A 15,534-nucleotide genomic window follows, 5' to 3' on the forward strand; every position below is an offset into this window, starting at 1 on the left:
AATCTCCTGATGGGAATAAAACTAAGATCAAAATCAAACTAAAGAAAACTATGATTCTAAAGTTATGAAAACAGTGCTCATTTCTGAACAACTCCATGGTATGTTTATTTACACCCAGCAATCCTAAAGATGACACCAAATTATACAGTGGATACATTTAGCAGTTTTTAATGAAGGTATTTTCCTTGAAATGATTCAGAATCATTAAACTGCAAACGCAGCCGAGTTGTGTCATCATGTAGGGGAGACAGACAATTGACTTGAAGACAGACACTTGCATTCCTAAACCACTGGTTGCCTGTGAAAATGGTGACTTTTTTTTCTTTTTTTTTTTTTTTTTTAAAGCTTAGTTACATCTTTCATTTTGAAGTGCAAGCTATTCAAGTTCAGAACCACATCTACCCCCTGGTCTGTAGAGTGTGCCTTTTGCAATGGAATAACAACCTAACAGAAACTGTTTGCCACTTCTTTGTTGTGTCAATCTACACAAATACTGTGTTTTGCCAATTACAGAAACACTAAACAACTTATAGAAAAAAAAAAATCACAGTGAGATAGCCTTTTAGAACATAGATATTAAATTTATTTTCTTAGCTTTCTTATGCCGTAACATGTTTGCAAATGGTTTGTAACCCAAATTCCCTGGCTCTGTTTCCCAGCTCAAACTGAAAACATGACCTTATTTAAATTACTTTAAAAATAAGAAACCCCATAGATTCATCCAGCCCCATATTCTCTAACAGGGGCCAGAGGCAGTTGTCTAGGGTGAATACAGGAATAGGATATGCATATGGCAATACTTTGCTGATAAACTTTCCTAGGTACCAGTAACTTGTTGTTCATGAACTTCCATGCATTTCTGTATTAAACCTTTTGCATTTAACATGACTGTTTGTTCTTTAGTTTACCCACCCACAAAATCAGTTATATAGATATACTTTCCTATCACGTTAAGACACTATGCTCATTGGTACTTGGCAGCTGGATGAAAGGATATATTTACCTAGTGAATTTAATTACCTACATGAAACAAAGTTATTCAGCTTTTGTAAAGAAAAGGCTAAAATGTCTTTGAGTACACTAAAAAGTCAGTATTCCCAGCAGAGGGCAGTAGTTGCTATGCACAAGTGAGAGGAAGACTTTAAAAGATAATATTCTGAGGGACACTGTATCTCCTTACGCCCTTAGGACCTTGGAAGATTACATATACGGTACACTGTTGTCTAAATTATTTATACCAGATCAAGATTCAAGTCAAAGTGTCACAATTACCAGTTTTTAAGCAAAATTTTAGAAGGGAAGTGAAGAAAGAGGAATGGCAGAGGGTGATTTTTCTAAGGCACAATGAACACTGACTTTTATGTGTAAACACAGCGAAATGAAACCACTTTGATGGGGCAGTAAGACTGACATTTGCATGATTGCTAGTTTAGGACATTGAGATTTTTAAAGTCAAGTTAATATGCACATTTGATTTTAAAAAATATTTTCATCTGAACCTGGGATGTACATACAACTGCTGAGAAAAGGGATACGGGGAAAAAAAAGTTTTTTATAAACACATTGTCAAGTTCAATTTATCAGACCTGACCATCCAAAAAGCTTACCAGAATTTGTCAAGGACAATTACAAACTCTACTTGCTTGTGAAGAACTAGCTCCTGAGAATCCACTATCACAGCAATCTTTTATTCACGCACTAACTCAATGTTAATTAAGCATTAACATTGCTTAAAAATTAACAAATTATGTTTTGAAACAATCTAACTCCATTGGTAAACTTATCCCTCATTGTATAGATGGAGAAACTGACAGGAAGAAATGAATTAAAGGCCATGACGTATGGGGGAAGTTAACATTAGCATTAAAATTCAGGAACTGTATGTCAGTATTCTGCTTGGTGCCTCTCTCAGCCTTCTCTGGCTACATTTGTTCATTTTATGGGGCCTTAGAGAAGATGGTAAGATAAAAACATTTTGATAAAAAACCACCACAGTTCTCCTGGATGATTACACTGGAGAAGCACATTTACAGGACTCCATTCTAGTGAGCAGGTAACTACTTTCAAGCCACGACAAATGCTACCACGTGCCATACTGCCACATAAACCCAGGTGTTGCATCTGAAAAACGACTTCTCGTTTTGCTCTGAAGCAACTCAAATAGATCAGTATCCTCTCGTCCAGCATTTTTTAGTTCTCCACGTGTTCACATAAGCCAGTAATGCAAAAAAGTTAAGTGTATCAATTTGATCTTTACTAAATTAGCTAAAACTTGTAATTTTCCTCAACCGAGAAATTATGATTTAAAAATTTCTGTAAACAATAAAGTAACAAGATGCTTCCTACCAAGTCAACTGTATATTGCATCAGCGATCAGCATCGCATACAATATATTCTCTGTATTTCATTTTTAGAAGTAGTAATGGGCAATTAGTAATTTACCAATCTCTGATGCCTTTTTTTTTTTTAAACGCAAAATACCTTGTTATTTTCTTGACATGAAAGAAATTGAGGCTAACACATGAAAAAAGAAAACACGGACTATAATACTAGAAGGGCACTAATTCTATCTCCCAAGGTCATTAGGTATTAATTACAAACGCAGTTATTTCAAAAATTACACTTAAAACTAGGAGATGCTTCAAATAGTATGAAGTTACAAATGCTGATTTTCTATTTTCATCTATTATTTATTGGCTGACATTTCATGAAATCATGTGATACCAAAGTGGAAGATGTTTTAATACTTCCCTTTAAAACAGAATTTTGATTTTATTTCAAAGCAAACATCGCTGAATTTGAAAAGAGTTTCACAGACTGTTCAGATGAAATGTCTCATTACAGAAGTTACTGTCTAAATAAGTAATCGTTTGACCAATTTCAAATGCATCTCCTTAATCCTACACCAACAAATTTAGGTCTGGATGCTTACCCCTCTGGACTGTGCAGTAACAGTTATCCAAGACCAGACTGTAAGACATATTGTTGCAACTATGTGAAAACAGAGTCATTTGGGTGACAAGCTATTTCTCAAACGTAACAAAAGCATTCATCCTGTCGCACACTGACTCTTGCAAAACTTAAATTCTTCTTTCTGGAATCATTAAAGGTTATGGATGGCCAAAGGAATAAATTCACCACATTTTGACTACGATGTTGTTTGTTCGTGCTGCAATGACTATTGAGAACGAGCACTGGTATTCACCAGTTTCAGAAGACTCCAAAAAAATGTCTTCCAAGATATTGTTGCAACAATTCAATGTAATCAAAAATAACTTCCTAAAACAACTGATACCTTTCATTACATTCACGGATCCCTCTACCTTAAGTTATATACTGGGTTTGGAATTATGAACCAAATATTACAGAGGAAATAAATTTAACCGCAATTAACCGCATTAACTAAATCAAATTGTATGGTATTTTAAGTTGTTCTGTCAGAAGATTTTGACAATGTAAACTTTTCCACACACACAAAAAAATCTTGCTATCTTGTATTTAGTAGATGGGAAACGTGCAAACAAAAGCCAAGCCAGAGTTGACATCCACCTTATATTATGAAACTAGTTTTCATCTTCAAACTTTCCCATTCTGAATGGATGCCTCAAACTGACTTCATATGGACGTGCATCTCTGTGTGTGAGTGAATATTTATTTGTAAATGTTTCGGTCAATTACTGTATTTCTGACAGTAAGGCTATTACACACACTGCTGCTTAAGCTAGACTTTCCTTTAGCAGTGGCTTTGTGAGAAGTTGCAGTTCTTCCATGTTGTGGACCGGGAATGTCAAATTCGGAGGAAAGGTTGCTTGGTATTGGGGAAATGTCTTATATATGTCCTGTGAAACCTCACTCAAACCCAAGGAAGTTACAAGCCTCAGAAAAAGGCACAAATTGATAGACTAAGCATTGTCTGCTCCCAAAAGCAGGAAGGTGCTGAGTGCAGGTCATTCCCTCAAGACAGACTGGGCACGTTCCCCTGCCAGCTGCTGAACTCTTACTGCAGGTACAGCGAGACAGCCGCCAGCAGGGACCCTGACTCTCTCACGTCCCTAGTTTGTGATGGTTTAAGAACAGAACAGATGACAAGATCCTCCAATTTCCCGAATTTTAGAGACAGCTAAGCTCAAACACTTCTTCCTAAAAGGACACACAGTTTTGACCTGAAACACAGTACAGAGGCTCTGCCGCTTCCTTCTCTGTTTCAAATGTGTGCATGGATGCTTCCCCCCCACCCCCCCCCTTTTTTTTTTTTTTTTAAAATCTGAATCTCTCTGTACTCTGCGGTTTTCATTATACCTTCTTCTGCAAGATCAACCTGGTCTAGTGGGAGGTGTCCCTGCCCATGGCAGAAGGGTTGGAACTAGATGATTTTTAAGGTCCCTCCTAACCTGAACCATTCTATGATTTAGGAGCCCACTAATACCTGTGGTGTTTTTTCCCTGTGAAAACAGTTGTACATTATAAAATCATCATCCAGTCTTCTTTTTGATAAGCTGAACAAATTGAACTGTTAAGTCTGCCATCTAACTGTAAGTATGTCATCTGAGGGCCCAAATTTTCCAGCTCAAATGATTTGTGGCTTTTTCAACAGCCTCTTCAGGCTTTTCAATGTCTTTTCTGAAATTCTGATGTCAAAGCCACATCTAACATTCTGACATCAATCTGAAATATTTTCAAAATTAAAATAATCTTTCTACCCTCCTGTTTATTTCCACTCTACCCATCTCAGATGAAATAAGGTCTAAATGCACTACCACTGGACCACAAGCTCCTTTTGAGCTGCTTGTCCATTACAACGCTTACATCTATTTCCAGTCACTACACCTAGAACTGAGCCTCCCCCTCCTGTAGGTATGACTTATGTTCCAAATTTCTAGATGTAAAGTTTTGTGTTTGCTCAGATTTAAAAAAGCCAGAACAAACCCTCTCCCTCCTCCCCAAAATCTCAGTTCTGCTGAGAAATAAACTGCACACAGCATCCTGGTTTTCATTGCTCCCCCTCCATACACAAACCCCACTCTTCGTATTTAGAGCAAATTCGTACCAGCGTTTATATTATATTCAAAACTGCTGCGGAAAAAAAACCCTTACTGTAATGGGCTTAGTATAAAAATATGCTCATTAGAAATGCTGCACTCAACAACAATCCTTCAGTAATAATTCTTTTTATATGTTACTTAAGTAACTTATCAATTAATTTAACAAATACTTTCTTGACATTGCATAGTGCCAATTTCTTACTAAGAACAGCAGCTACAAAAAACTGAACATCTTCCACAAAATCAGGGAGAATGGAATTAATTTCATTTCCATTCTTTAGTTATCCACTGTGTGAATCCAGAACCAGCTTCTCCATTACCCTTTCTGGAGTAAAACCTGAGTGCAGTTATACCAGTCATTATGCTTGGGGAGATTTTTCTTATTTATTTTTTTAATATTGGCACACAGTAGCACTTTTCTAGTGCTGTGGAATTTCTATTGAACATCAACATTTATCAAAAACAAAAAGCTAGTCAGAGATCTCAGCCTAGTTTTCCAGGACTCCAATGATTCAAAATGTATTTGCAGGCTATTTTTAACATATGCTAATTATTAACAGACTGAAAGTTATTTTATTATCCTTTAGTGAAACAAATATCTCGCTCTGCTTCACTATAGAACAAATATTTTTTGCAAAACCTTTCCTTTTTCCACATCATTATTAAAAATTCATCTACCTCCAACTAAGGATAAGCCAACAACATCCAGAAAATACAAACCGTATCAAAACTCCCATTCTACTTAACAATAACAAAAAGTCTTATAGCTAAGCAGACGTGATATTTCCCCATGACCTTTAGTTTCTCTTTAATTTTACCACACTTCATAACTAGCTACCATTTATTCTATACTACTTGATTCTGTCTCAACAGTGACGCAGGATGTACTTTTACTGTCTTCTTCCTCACAAAGTCCTTCTTGTTCCTTTTTGTTGTTATTACGCTTCCCTTTGCAGTTAGTTTTGGTCATATTTCCCTTTTGCTTTTCAAAATTACTCTTCCTGAACACTCTAATATGTAATTTCACTGTTTGGAAGTATCTTTAGGTTACACTGAATGTTAGAAAATTATGGAGAAGATTGTCCCTATGCAACACAAATTTCTAGATGAATTCCTCACTGTAAGCTTCCATAAAGCTGCTCAAAGCAAATGACCTTGTACTGGATGCAGAACATTTTATGCTAGAAAATTATCATTTGCAATTTTCAGGCTAATTACATTTCACCATTTCCTGCATTTCATCTACAACATAAGCTTCCCATACAACGGTATTTTTTCTTTATATGCTTTTTACAGCCAAGTGCTCAAGAAGCAATGCACCTCATTCTCCGTTTGCGACAGACCCCTATGAGTACTACCCTCTTGGGCCTGTTAATTAGTAGACTGATTGATATGTACTCAAGATCCTTGTACTAATTAACTTTAAGGGAGGTACCAGTGTCTTTAACATCGTATACTGTCCTCCGCTCCTTTTAGCCACTGTCCTTAAGGAGGCTATAAGCACTGATTTCGCATTCTTATTTTATTATTGAAACCTCGTGGGACAATTCATATCAATTATATCTCATTTTTCCCCATTACTGGAATTTCCCATTTATCATGCTTGTCACCAGGGTCTTATCACCGACATAAAAACAACTGCAAATCTTGTTTTCAATTCTGTTATACGTTTAATTGGCTCCTACAACACCAACTTTAAGTTGCATTTATCTACCTAAGACACTTCGCTTGGGCTGCCAGTTAAGCCCCCTCCTGGTTGCTACAGGCTCCAGCGAGGCAGATTCCCCACTCCGTGTCCCTTCACACAATCTGCCATCCCATGAGACTCGGTCCCCACATTCTGCACAAAGAAACCTGCAGATTCACTCTAGCCAAATCCAACAAACTCCCCTCCAGTGTTTTCTTTTGTGGATCTTCCTTTTCATTACATCTTTCTCAGCCTCCTAGTTTCCTTGTTCTGAACAGTTGCAATCGTGATGCCTGTCAACTTACCTAGCACTTGATACCACAAGCAGTACCAAATACGTTGTAGCTACGTATCGCACAGTTTATAGTTCCCAAAAATAGTTCCCACTATTAGCCAGCATACCTGAATATATGTGAATAACTTTATACTTCCTGTCATGTTGAATGTTTCCTGACTTTGTTTGGGTTTTTTTGGCTATGAACCACCAGCGCACTCTTCTAGATCCTACCTATTTTTCCTTTTCTTCTGTGGCATTAGTGGGAATAACTTCTCATTTTGACTGTTCAAAAAAGATATGGCATTTATAAATTTTTTCCATCAAAGAGTTAAAAGATTTCATTAAAAAAAAGGAACATGGTTTCATGGTTTGACAACTGAATTTTTCTTTTCCCTTTTAGCAGATTTTAAAGGCAACAGGGCAGGCAAAGTCAGTTTATACCAATGGGAATTTTTTACTATTGCTATGAAGCCCTATAAAAGTTTACATTCATGAAAAAAAAAATCATATTAGAGGCACCTCAAGCCGTTCATCCAAATTTAATGGACAATTCTGAAATTCACAACTATAATTCTCTACATATGAAGCGCACACAGTGATGCTACCTTACCAATGCACTAATACTTATGAAGGTACACCAAGTGATTTGAAGAGAAAAATGATGGCAAAATAAATAACTGTATATAACAATTTAAGGTAGAAACAAATGGAGGCGTATGCAAAGAAAATAAGTGATGACCGAGGAACCTGTTAAAGAAGACATTTATTGTCTGCTGTGTTGTTTTAGTTTTAAGCATGTGATTATTCCATTAGAGACTATCATAACACATCTGCAGAAGGTACCTGAATTGAGACAGCATGACTTCCCAAATCCTGGGTGATCAGTGTAAGAACAATACTGTTAGATGATATTTAACATTTTGTAAGTATTCTCTTTACTTGTTGCGAGCAAATACCAAGCAACTCAGCTCTGTTACAACAAAATGGTCTGAATCCCACGTCATTCTTCAACAAGATGAGAACCTTCAGACCCAAGGTAGTGCCCGCTGCCATGTGAGCTACCAGAACACTTCTCTTAAAAGCAATTTATCACCCTATTTAAGTACATAAGGCATTTACTGGACTAAAGAATTTTACAAGCATCTGTCATCAACATAGTTTCCTGATACATTAAGAGGCACAATGAAGAATAACTCTCAAAACTTTTAGTGAAACGCAAGCGGTTCTACCCGTGACATACCTCCATTCTCACAAATGGCTAACTGGTTTTGTCTGAAACTGAAAATCAACAAAGCCTAAAACATAGGTCTGAAACATAAGCAGTGAAATTTCTGGCCAAACAGTTACTAACTTGGTAGCTACAAAGAACTGAAAACATAATGTTATAACCAAAAGGACCGGTCAGCATCCTGAACCAAAGGTGCTATCGGCCGACTTTAGAGTTGGGATGATTTAACAATAAATTCAAGCATCAGCAGAGAAGTCACTGAAGTACAATGCAACTTCTAGGGGACTGTCTTTGAACTCACTGGCAGTCATATACTAAGAGAGCTTTTCAGGAATCACATCCCACATGTTTAGCAGAGAATTTGGCAGTATTTAGCAAAATTTGGCAAATTTTGAGAAGGCCTGGGACCAAACAGCCCTTGTACAGCTAGTCACAACTAAGTCATGCAACAACAGCTTTGCTCTAGTGGTGCCAGGATTACTACTCCTTTGCTTGAGTAGGTTAAACCCCAGATTTTAAAAACAGTATTTGAATGCTATTTACACGTTGATATGTGGTGACTACTAATATTCCAGCATTGATGTTAGCCCAGGCACATACTGTATTAGGATTTTTGAAGACAATCCATGATATATTTGAGTGAATTTACTGTATCATTAAAAAGAAAATTACTACTGTTCTTTTGGGGAGTTCTTTTTTTTTTCCTGTTAAATTAAAAATTTTTGCCAAGTTAAAAAAAAACCTTCTTAATTTAGTACGACTTGGGAAAATAATGAGTTCTTGTGTTTGGGGTTTGTTGTGTTTTTTCTTTTTTTTTTTTAAAACCGTGAAAAGTCTAAGCGTTAACTGATCTAGATTTGACTGGGTACTCACTCTGTCGCACAGCTCTTCAAACGTGAAGTCTGCAATGGTTCCACACGCTTTATTCAGCCTCAGCTCTCTGCCTTGCACTTTTAGAATCCTTGGTCTAGTTACTATGGGAACATGAACAAAGACTCAATCTTCTCTGGATAATTACTATAAAATTCATCTCTTACAGATAGGAAATGCATAGCTTGATGAATAATAGCACATGATTCAACACATAAATTAGACAAAATGCTGATACAATGACTGCCACTTGAGTGTGGCATCAACCCATATACAGCAATGGAACTTATTAATTGGTCAGTGGAGATTGGGCATTGTGTTCTAAATGTATTCTCTTTCAAGAGAAATTAACTTACGTACAATCATTTTGTTTCTGAGCCAGCTCATCAAACAACTTATCCATGACAGCCTCCACATCAGCTTCACTTGTGCTACAGTGAAAAGAATAATAGAATATGAAATTAATAACACTTGAAGCCAACATCAAACAGCTGCCTGAGCCTGCTTAGCTTTTTGCCCATAAAAAAGAGAACAGGATGTTATGCTCTAAATACAAACATTAGATTTAGAATACACTTAAAAGTAGAGAATATTAACTCTCAGGTAGATGATTCTGCCTTATTTGCATACACTGAAAGACTTCTGTGTTTTGAGCCGTTTCCAGTAATGAGGCAATAGAGGCAGAGCAGATCCATTAACACTATGTGTACACAATGAGAAAAAAGGCTTCTGGCTCTATCTTGCATGCAAAATAAGAGCAAATAGACAAGGCAAGGCAGTCAAGCACCTAAAGAAGTATCCTTTGAAATTTCTGAGGGGACTTTGTGAATTAAATATTGCAGCAGCTTCGGGGGGTGGGGGGAGAAAAAAAAAAAAATCAAAGTCAACTGATTGTATTGATGAAACAATCTGCAAAATTCAACTGTGAATTCAAAATACCAGCATGATCTCGGCATTAGTAATTTTATCAGTTTCCCTCCTCTGTCCCCAATACTATTTGGGAACAGATCAACCACAGACAGTGAAAATGCAAAATATCTGTGTGCTGGGAGCTGAAGTAAAGTTTATATTCAACTTCTGGTTGTCACAAGAATTATAAATCAGTCTGATTAGAGAATATTTTTCATCACTGAATGGGTTAGAGGACCAGCCTTTCTGTATTTCATTCTTAGAGAAGACAGATAATACTTGTATCTGAGTTTGAAAGCTGAGCTAGTAAATTAATGCTACAGTAGACAACAAACCAGAACTAGGATATAGAATGCTTCACTGAAGTTTGTATGATCTCATTTGGTGTGAAAAGCCTACTTTTATAGATCATGGATACACTGTAGTTGCATTGCGTCACACAGTTCTAGACCTCCTCTAAATGATGAGTGATGATCAGCGTTGATGATCAGTGTGTTACACAATTACTTTTCTGTTCACTAGGCCTTAAGCACCTTAAAAATCTTAACAGCAGAACTGAAATAACTATATTTTAGCTCAAGCTTAATGCTAACAAACATCGTTGATACAAAGAATTGGGGAAAAAAACCCAAACCTTTTCTGAATAGGAGATTATATCAAATTCTAACTTAAAAAAAAAAAAAGCTTCTCTCAGTATTGATGTTTGTGTGCTGCTTTCCTGTGACAAAATGACAAATGAAAAGGAACAGATAAAACCAGAAAAAAGCCAGAAAAAGGGGAAAAAGAATACATATATATTGACAAGTATGCACAAGTGTATGCTCATAACTATCAAAAAGTTTGACGTAAAGGCTACAAGAAGAAACAGCCAGATATGATGCCTAGGTAGATATTTGCACGTAATTGCCAAGAAAGTTTGTTTTGAAAATAGACACCTGAGACTGAGATCAAGGAAGTTGCTTTGATCAGGAATCTTGTAATTGTGTTACACTGATTGCCTTCAGATGAGTATGAAACAGCTTTAAGCAACCCTTAGCTGTGTATTTTAAATTAAGAAAAGGCTACACAAATTACAAAGCACGGAAAAGATTTTTTAAAAAACGTGATGTTGATACTATAGCCATTAATAGGGGAATGCAAACATGTTGGACAAGAACACTTTCTTTTTGGGGCAGTACTGCTAAATAAATCTTTAAAATCTGTAGCAAAATACTGTATAGTATCTAATTTTTAAACAAAACAAGAAAAAATCCCCACATACTATGCTAGTTCTGCAGGGTTAAAAGCTCCAATGAACAAGTTTGAACAGAAGAATGAATGAGATTCCCGCAGAAAAAAAGAAAGGACAATGAAATAAGTATTTTATTTCCATTGGCAGCTACAGGATTTTTTCTTGTTATCCCCGCCCCCCCCCCTTGCTTCCTAATGATTTAAACAAATTCTAGAGGTAACCAACATCCCTTCCAATAAGAAAACGTGATACAGAACTTATCACCAATCTCTGCCACTCACTTGATCACAAGTTTTACAGCGGAACACCACGAAATACTTTGGCTGGGTACTACCTCTGGGGCTTGTTCGTATTTCTTCTCCCCTGAGTACTGATGCCATAGGCACCATGTTTAGCCTGCTAGAAACCACATACGTGCTCTTTCTTTCTCTGGAGTATGGACAGTGAGAAGAGAATATGGTAGGTGGTCTCCACAATTATCAAACAAAGTCGCAGAGTGCAACGGGCACAATAAGCAGAGCCATAAGGACGGACAACTACGTAGACATCAGAACAAGAGCCACAATGAGCAATTCTGAGATAACAGTGGCGGCTTCAAACAGTACTTTCAAGCAGGCACCGCAAAACATAAAAGAAAGCCAGGCAAAAATATAGAACAAAAGTTACTTTTCTTGGGTACAGATGGAGAACGTGCATTTGACCCATTTTCCACATATAAAATTCTGTCATTTCCTTACCGAAGCAGAAAGAGTTACCTGTTGCAATTCTACTAAGCAGTACTCCTCCTTCCAGATGAACAACTACAACTTCTAACTTTATAAAGTGATGCAGACATACTTCGTTTGAAATATATACCACATCGATGAAAATACTACGTATTTCTTAATGGAAACATGATATTTAAATCAATATTGTATGTTGAGTTGAAAGATACAATGGTTATAAATCTCATTTTAAGTTACTGTTGTCTGCCTTGCTCAGGTTGTCATTGATTAAATAATATTATAAGAGCAAATACAAGATAGAAAAAAGTCTGCAATGCAAAGGTTTCAAATTATTTTCAAAAAAAAAAAAGGATGTTTCTATTAGGCAGATATAAGCTGCAACCATAAGCACAACTGTGAAAGTACTTTTAAAATATATTTATTTGCAAATATACAATAAAGTGCTAAAGAAATTTTGTCATGATAAACAGAAACAATCTGTCAAAATAGGAGGGTGCTGATTTTTTTTTTTAATCTGCAGCACTGGAAACACCCAACATTAAATGAATCCTTGTCATTGGATTTCTATAAATACTTAATTACTTAAATACAATAAGGATGTTCTTCTATTATAAGAGAATTGTGCAATCTCTTACAAGAGGATATTCATTACTTTCTAACCATCTGTCACTTCAGTTCTCCAAACACCACACCTCCCCAAAAAATCTAATTAGTTTTTATTCAGTCAAACATTATAAATGATGCTAGTGCAGATACTGAAAATGTAGTTTAATGAAGTTAATATCAAGGCATAATGGAAGGCGGTTTGCTGAACAAAATGGACCAGAAGGCAAAGAAAGGAAAAGTCACACTCTGCTAATTCTACTATACATTTCTCATTTCCCATTGACTAGGAAATATTGGCTAATAACAAGGAAAAAGAGGGCAAATACCATATCATAGATAAACTTACAGGTAGTAGAGTTTTCCAGCAGCAGGAAGCACTCGTTTCCTGTAGTCTATTCCAGAATCAAGTTGGACTGTGCTGCAGTATTTCTAGAGAGACAAAAAAAAAAAAAAAAAAAAAAAAAAAAAAGAGAATAGCTTTCCTCAAGCCAAAGCTGTAGTTATTATTGTCTGTGTTACAGAAAAGACACACTGCTGTGATAAACTATCAGCAGGAACATCATCTGCAAAAATGAAGTCAAGATCACAAAATTGAAGTCTCCTTTACAATAATCGAAGCAAAGAATTAAGCTGGAAATCATTCACATATTCGAAACAAAAAAGTAACCATTTTCAAAAGTCCATCAACTAGAAAATTAATGTAGATTAGAAGCACAGGGAATTAAATGAGGGTAGATATTGGTCATTCTCTCTGGGCAGTGCTTTGTTGTGGGGAGGGTGTAAAAATAATTATTTTCACATTAAAGAATGTATATTTAGAAATAGAAAATTAGCAGCAATAAGAATTTAACAGACCACAATCAAATCCTAGCAGAGACAACTGAAACTACTTCTACATATTTCTTTTTAATTTTTTCTTTTCCTTTTCTCCTACAAAGATTAAAAATTTTGAGTGAAACATCAAATATATGAACCGCGCCAGGTCTTGTTGCAAAATGGACTGAAGCATAAAGGGGAATAAACAAAGCTCTATATCAAAAAGATCTTGTTTCATTTTTGTAATGTCTGAATTGACTCAGAAAAGGATTTTTTTTTCCCCTTTAAACAACCTGTAAGATTCCAAGTGTGATACAGATGTCCGCGAGTAGTCACAATAATTGCTTCTTTTAGAAAACTCAAAACCAGCTGCACTAAAAGGTGCTTTTTTTGATTGAAGGCCTGAGGCTGAGAGCAAAATTCTCATAACCTCGGTGGGATCAAGATTTTACACCCTCTGGCAAAGGGAACGGCTCTGCTTATCTGTTATTACTACTGCCAACATACACAACTTCTGGGTGTTATATAGCTAGAAGGGAAAGAAGCTATAAAAGAAAGGGAGGAAAAGTTTTAATATTTTAGAAAATATACCTCTATCAAGAATTTAATTAAAGCAATAAAACTTTTTTTGGTAGGTAATTCAACACCATTAAAACTCTTTAGATTGCTAGAATCCACTAAATTACTCTGCTGCTTCACTGCACTATGAACTATTAGTTTATCTTTAGTACTCTCATTAAGCATTTCATATTCTGTGTGTCAAATTTTTCAAAGCCTTCTTGAGGCTATTCAAATATCAAAATTGGAAATGTCAAATCTCATTTATAGCAACTACACTGCAGGAAAAAAAACCCTTAAATTTTAGAAGAACTATCATCAGTGATTTAAGGAATTGTGGCCTTTTTGAACAAATGCATTGCATAGGACTTACAGATTACAAATATCTGCAGGAGTGTCTGTGATGACGCATTGTACTCATTTTTTTCCCTTGGCTATTACTGAGGGCTGTATACCTACTTTAAACCTCCAACTTGTCTCATACAACTAAAGATAGAGGGTGAAAAGAAATCATCCTGAAAGCACAGAATCCCAGGAAAATCCATGTATCTTTAATTCCAGTAAGTGAAAAAGCCATGCTAATCAAATCATTATCTTGGGCTAAGGCTACTGCAAACACAATAGCATTGGTGCTACAATATTATTATAATCTATTCCCTTTCTTTTCATGAAAGCTTACAAAGAAAGAGAATAACAGAGCAGAAGAAAAAAGTTCCAGAAGCATGTAATAATATGCACAAGGGAGGGAGGATGTTTAAGCTTTTCTTCAGCATCAGTCTGGCAGTCAAAGCTAGAAGGAAGATTCCTGAAATTTCACAGCACAGCCGGTGTACTTAGCTTTTCTTTGCCAGGCACTGATGCTCAGCATCTTTCCACCTAATGTTTTATTTTTCCAAAGTAGTAGATTAGCTCAAGTATTATTTTCGTCGTGTTAGTAGTAAAACAACCCCAAACACGTTACTACAACTATGCTGACTAGGAAATTATTTAGATTAACTTTAGACATTTGGATAACGCTGTTTATCATTTTGGTTTTTTCCTGGAAACAACAGATAGGGAATTTTGCATGAATTCAGCCTTATCTCTTCAGCCTTCAAGACGGGTTTACAAACTCTGCTGCTCTCTCAGGGTGTCGTGTTGCATATAGACTGAAGAGTGACCACAGAACTACGTACAATTAAGAGCGTGGCATGGTTATGGTATGGCTGAAAGAAGAAAAAGTTCACCTGAACACTCCAGTTGATGCACATTTATTGTGCTGATATTTCCAGCAGTGCTTGTGGCTCAGCTGCTAATGACTGCTGAGTAGGGCAGACATTCTGCGCACTCACACACAGACTGATACTGGGCTTGATTATGCAGGTTACTGTGGCTTCCTGAAATATATAGCAGCAGTTGGTGCTACAGTATTTTCGTCCACTTGTGTTCTGCTTACAAACTTGTAACCCCTGAAATGCACCGGCAGTCTTTTATGACTTCGTGATTTAACATTACAGTGAGTGAGTTCTGGAGGTAAGAACTGTACACGTAAATACTATCGATAGAGCTACAAAGTAGACGCATTTCTTCCATCTTCCTTTTTTTC

At 36.3% G+C, this 15,534-nt stretch overlaps 1 protein-coding gene across 3 annotated transcripts in view; it reads right to left on the bottom strand.

Moving 5' to 3' along the window:
- The window catches only part of AFG1L (AFG1 like ATPase), an 80,299-nt gene that overhangs the window by 15,038 nt on the left and 49,727 nt on the right, over positions 1 to 15,534 (bottom strand). For all 3 annotated transcript variants that reach the window (XR_012586265.1, XM_074580994.1, XM_074580993.1), the window contains 3 exons: positions 12,922 to 13,004; positions 9,465 to 9,535; positions 9,108 to 9,208 (listed from right to left, as the gene is read on the bottom strand). Coding sequence is in view for 2 of the 3 variants with exons in the window: in XM_074580994.1 (XP_074437095.1) it covers positions 9,108 to 9,208; positions 9,465 to 9,535; positions 12,922 to 13,004 (255 nt within the window). In the remaining variant the exon portion in view is untranslated. The remainder of the gene's footprint in view (positions 1 to 9,107; positions 9,209 to 9,464; positions 9,536 to 12,921; positions 13,005 to 15,534) is intronic.

This window comes from Larus michahellis, chromosome 3 (genome assembly GCF_964199755.1).
Source record: "Larus michahellis chromosome 3, bLarMic1.1, whole genome shotgun sequence".
NCBI classification, from domain to species: domain Eukaryota; kingdom Metazoa; phylum Chordata; class Aves; order Charadriiformes; family Laridae; genus Larus; species Larus michahellis.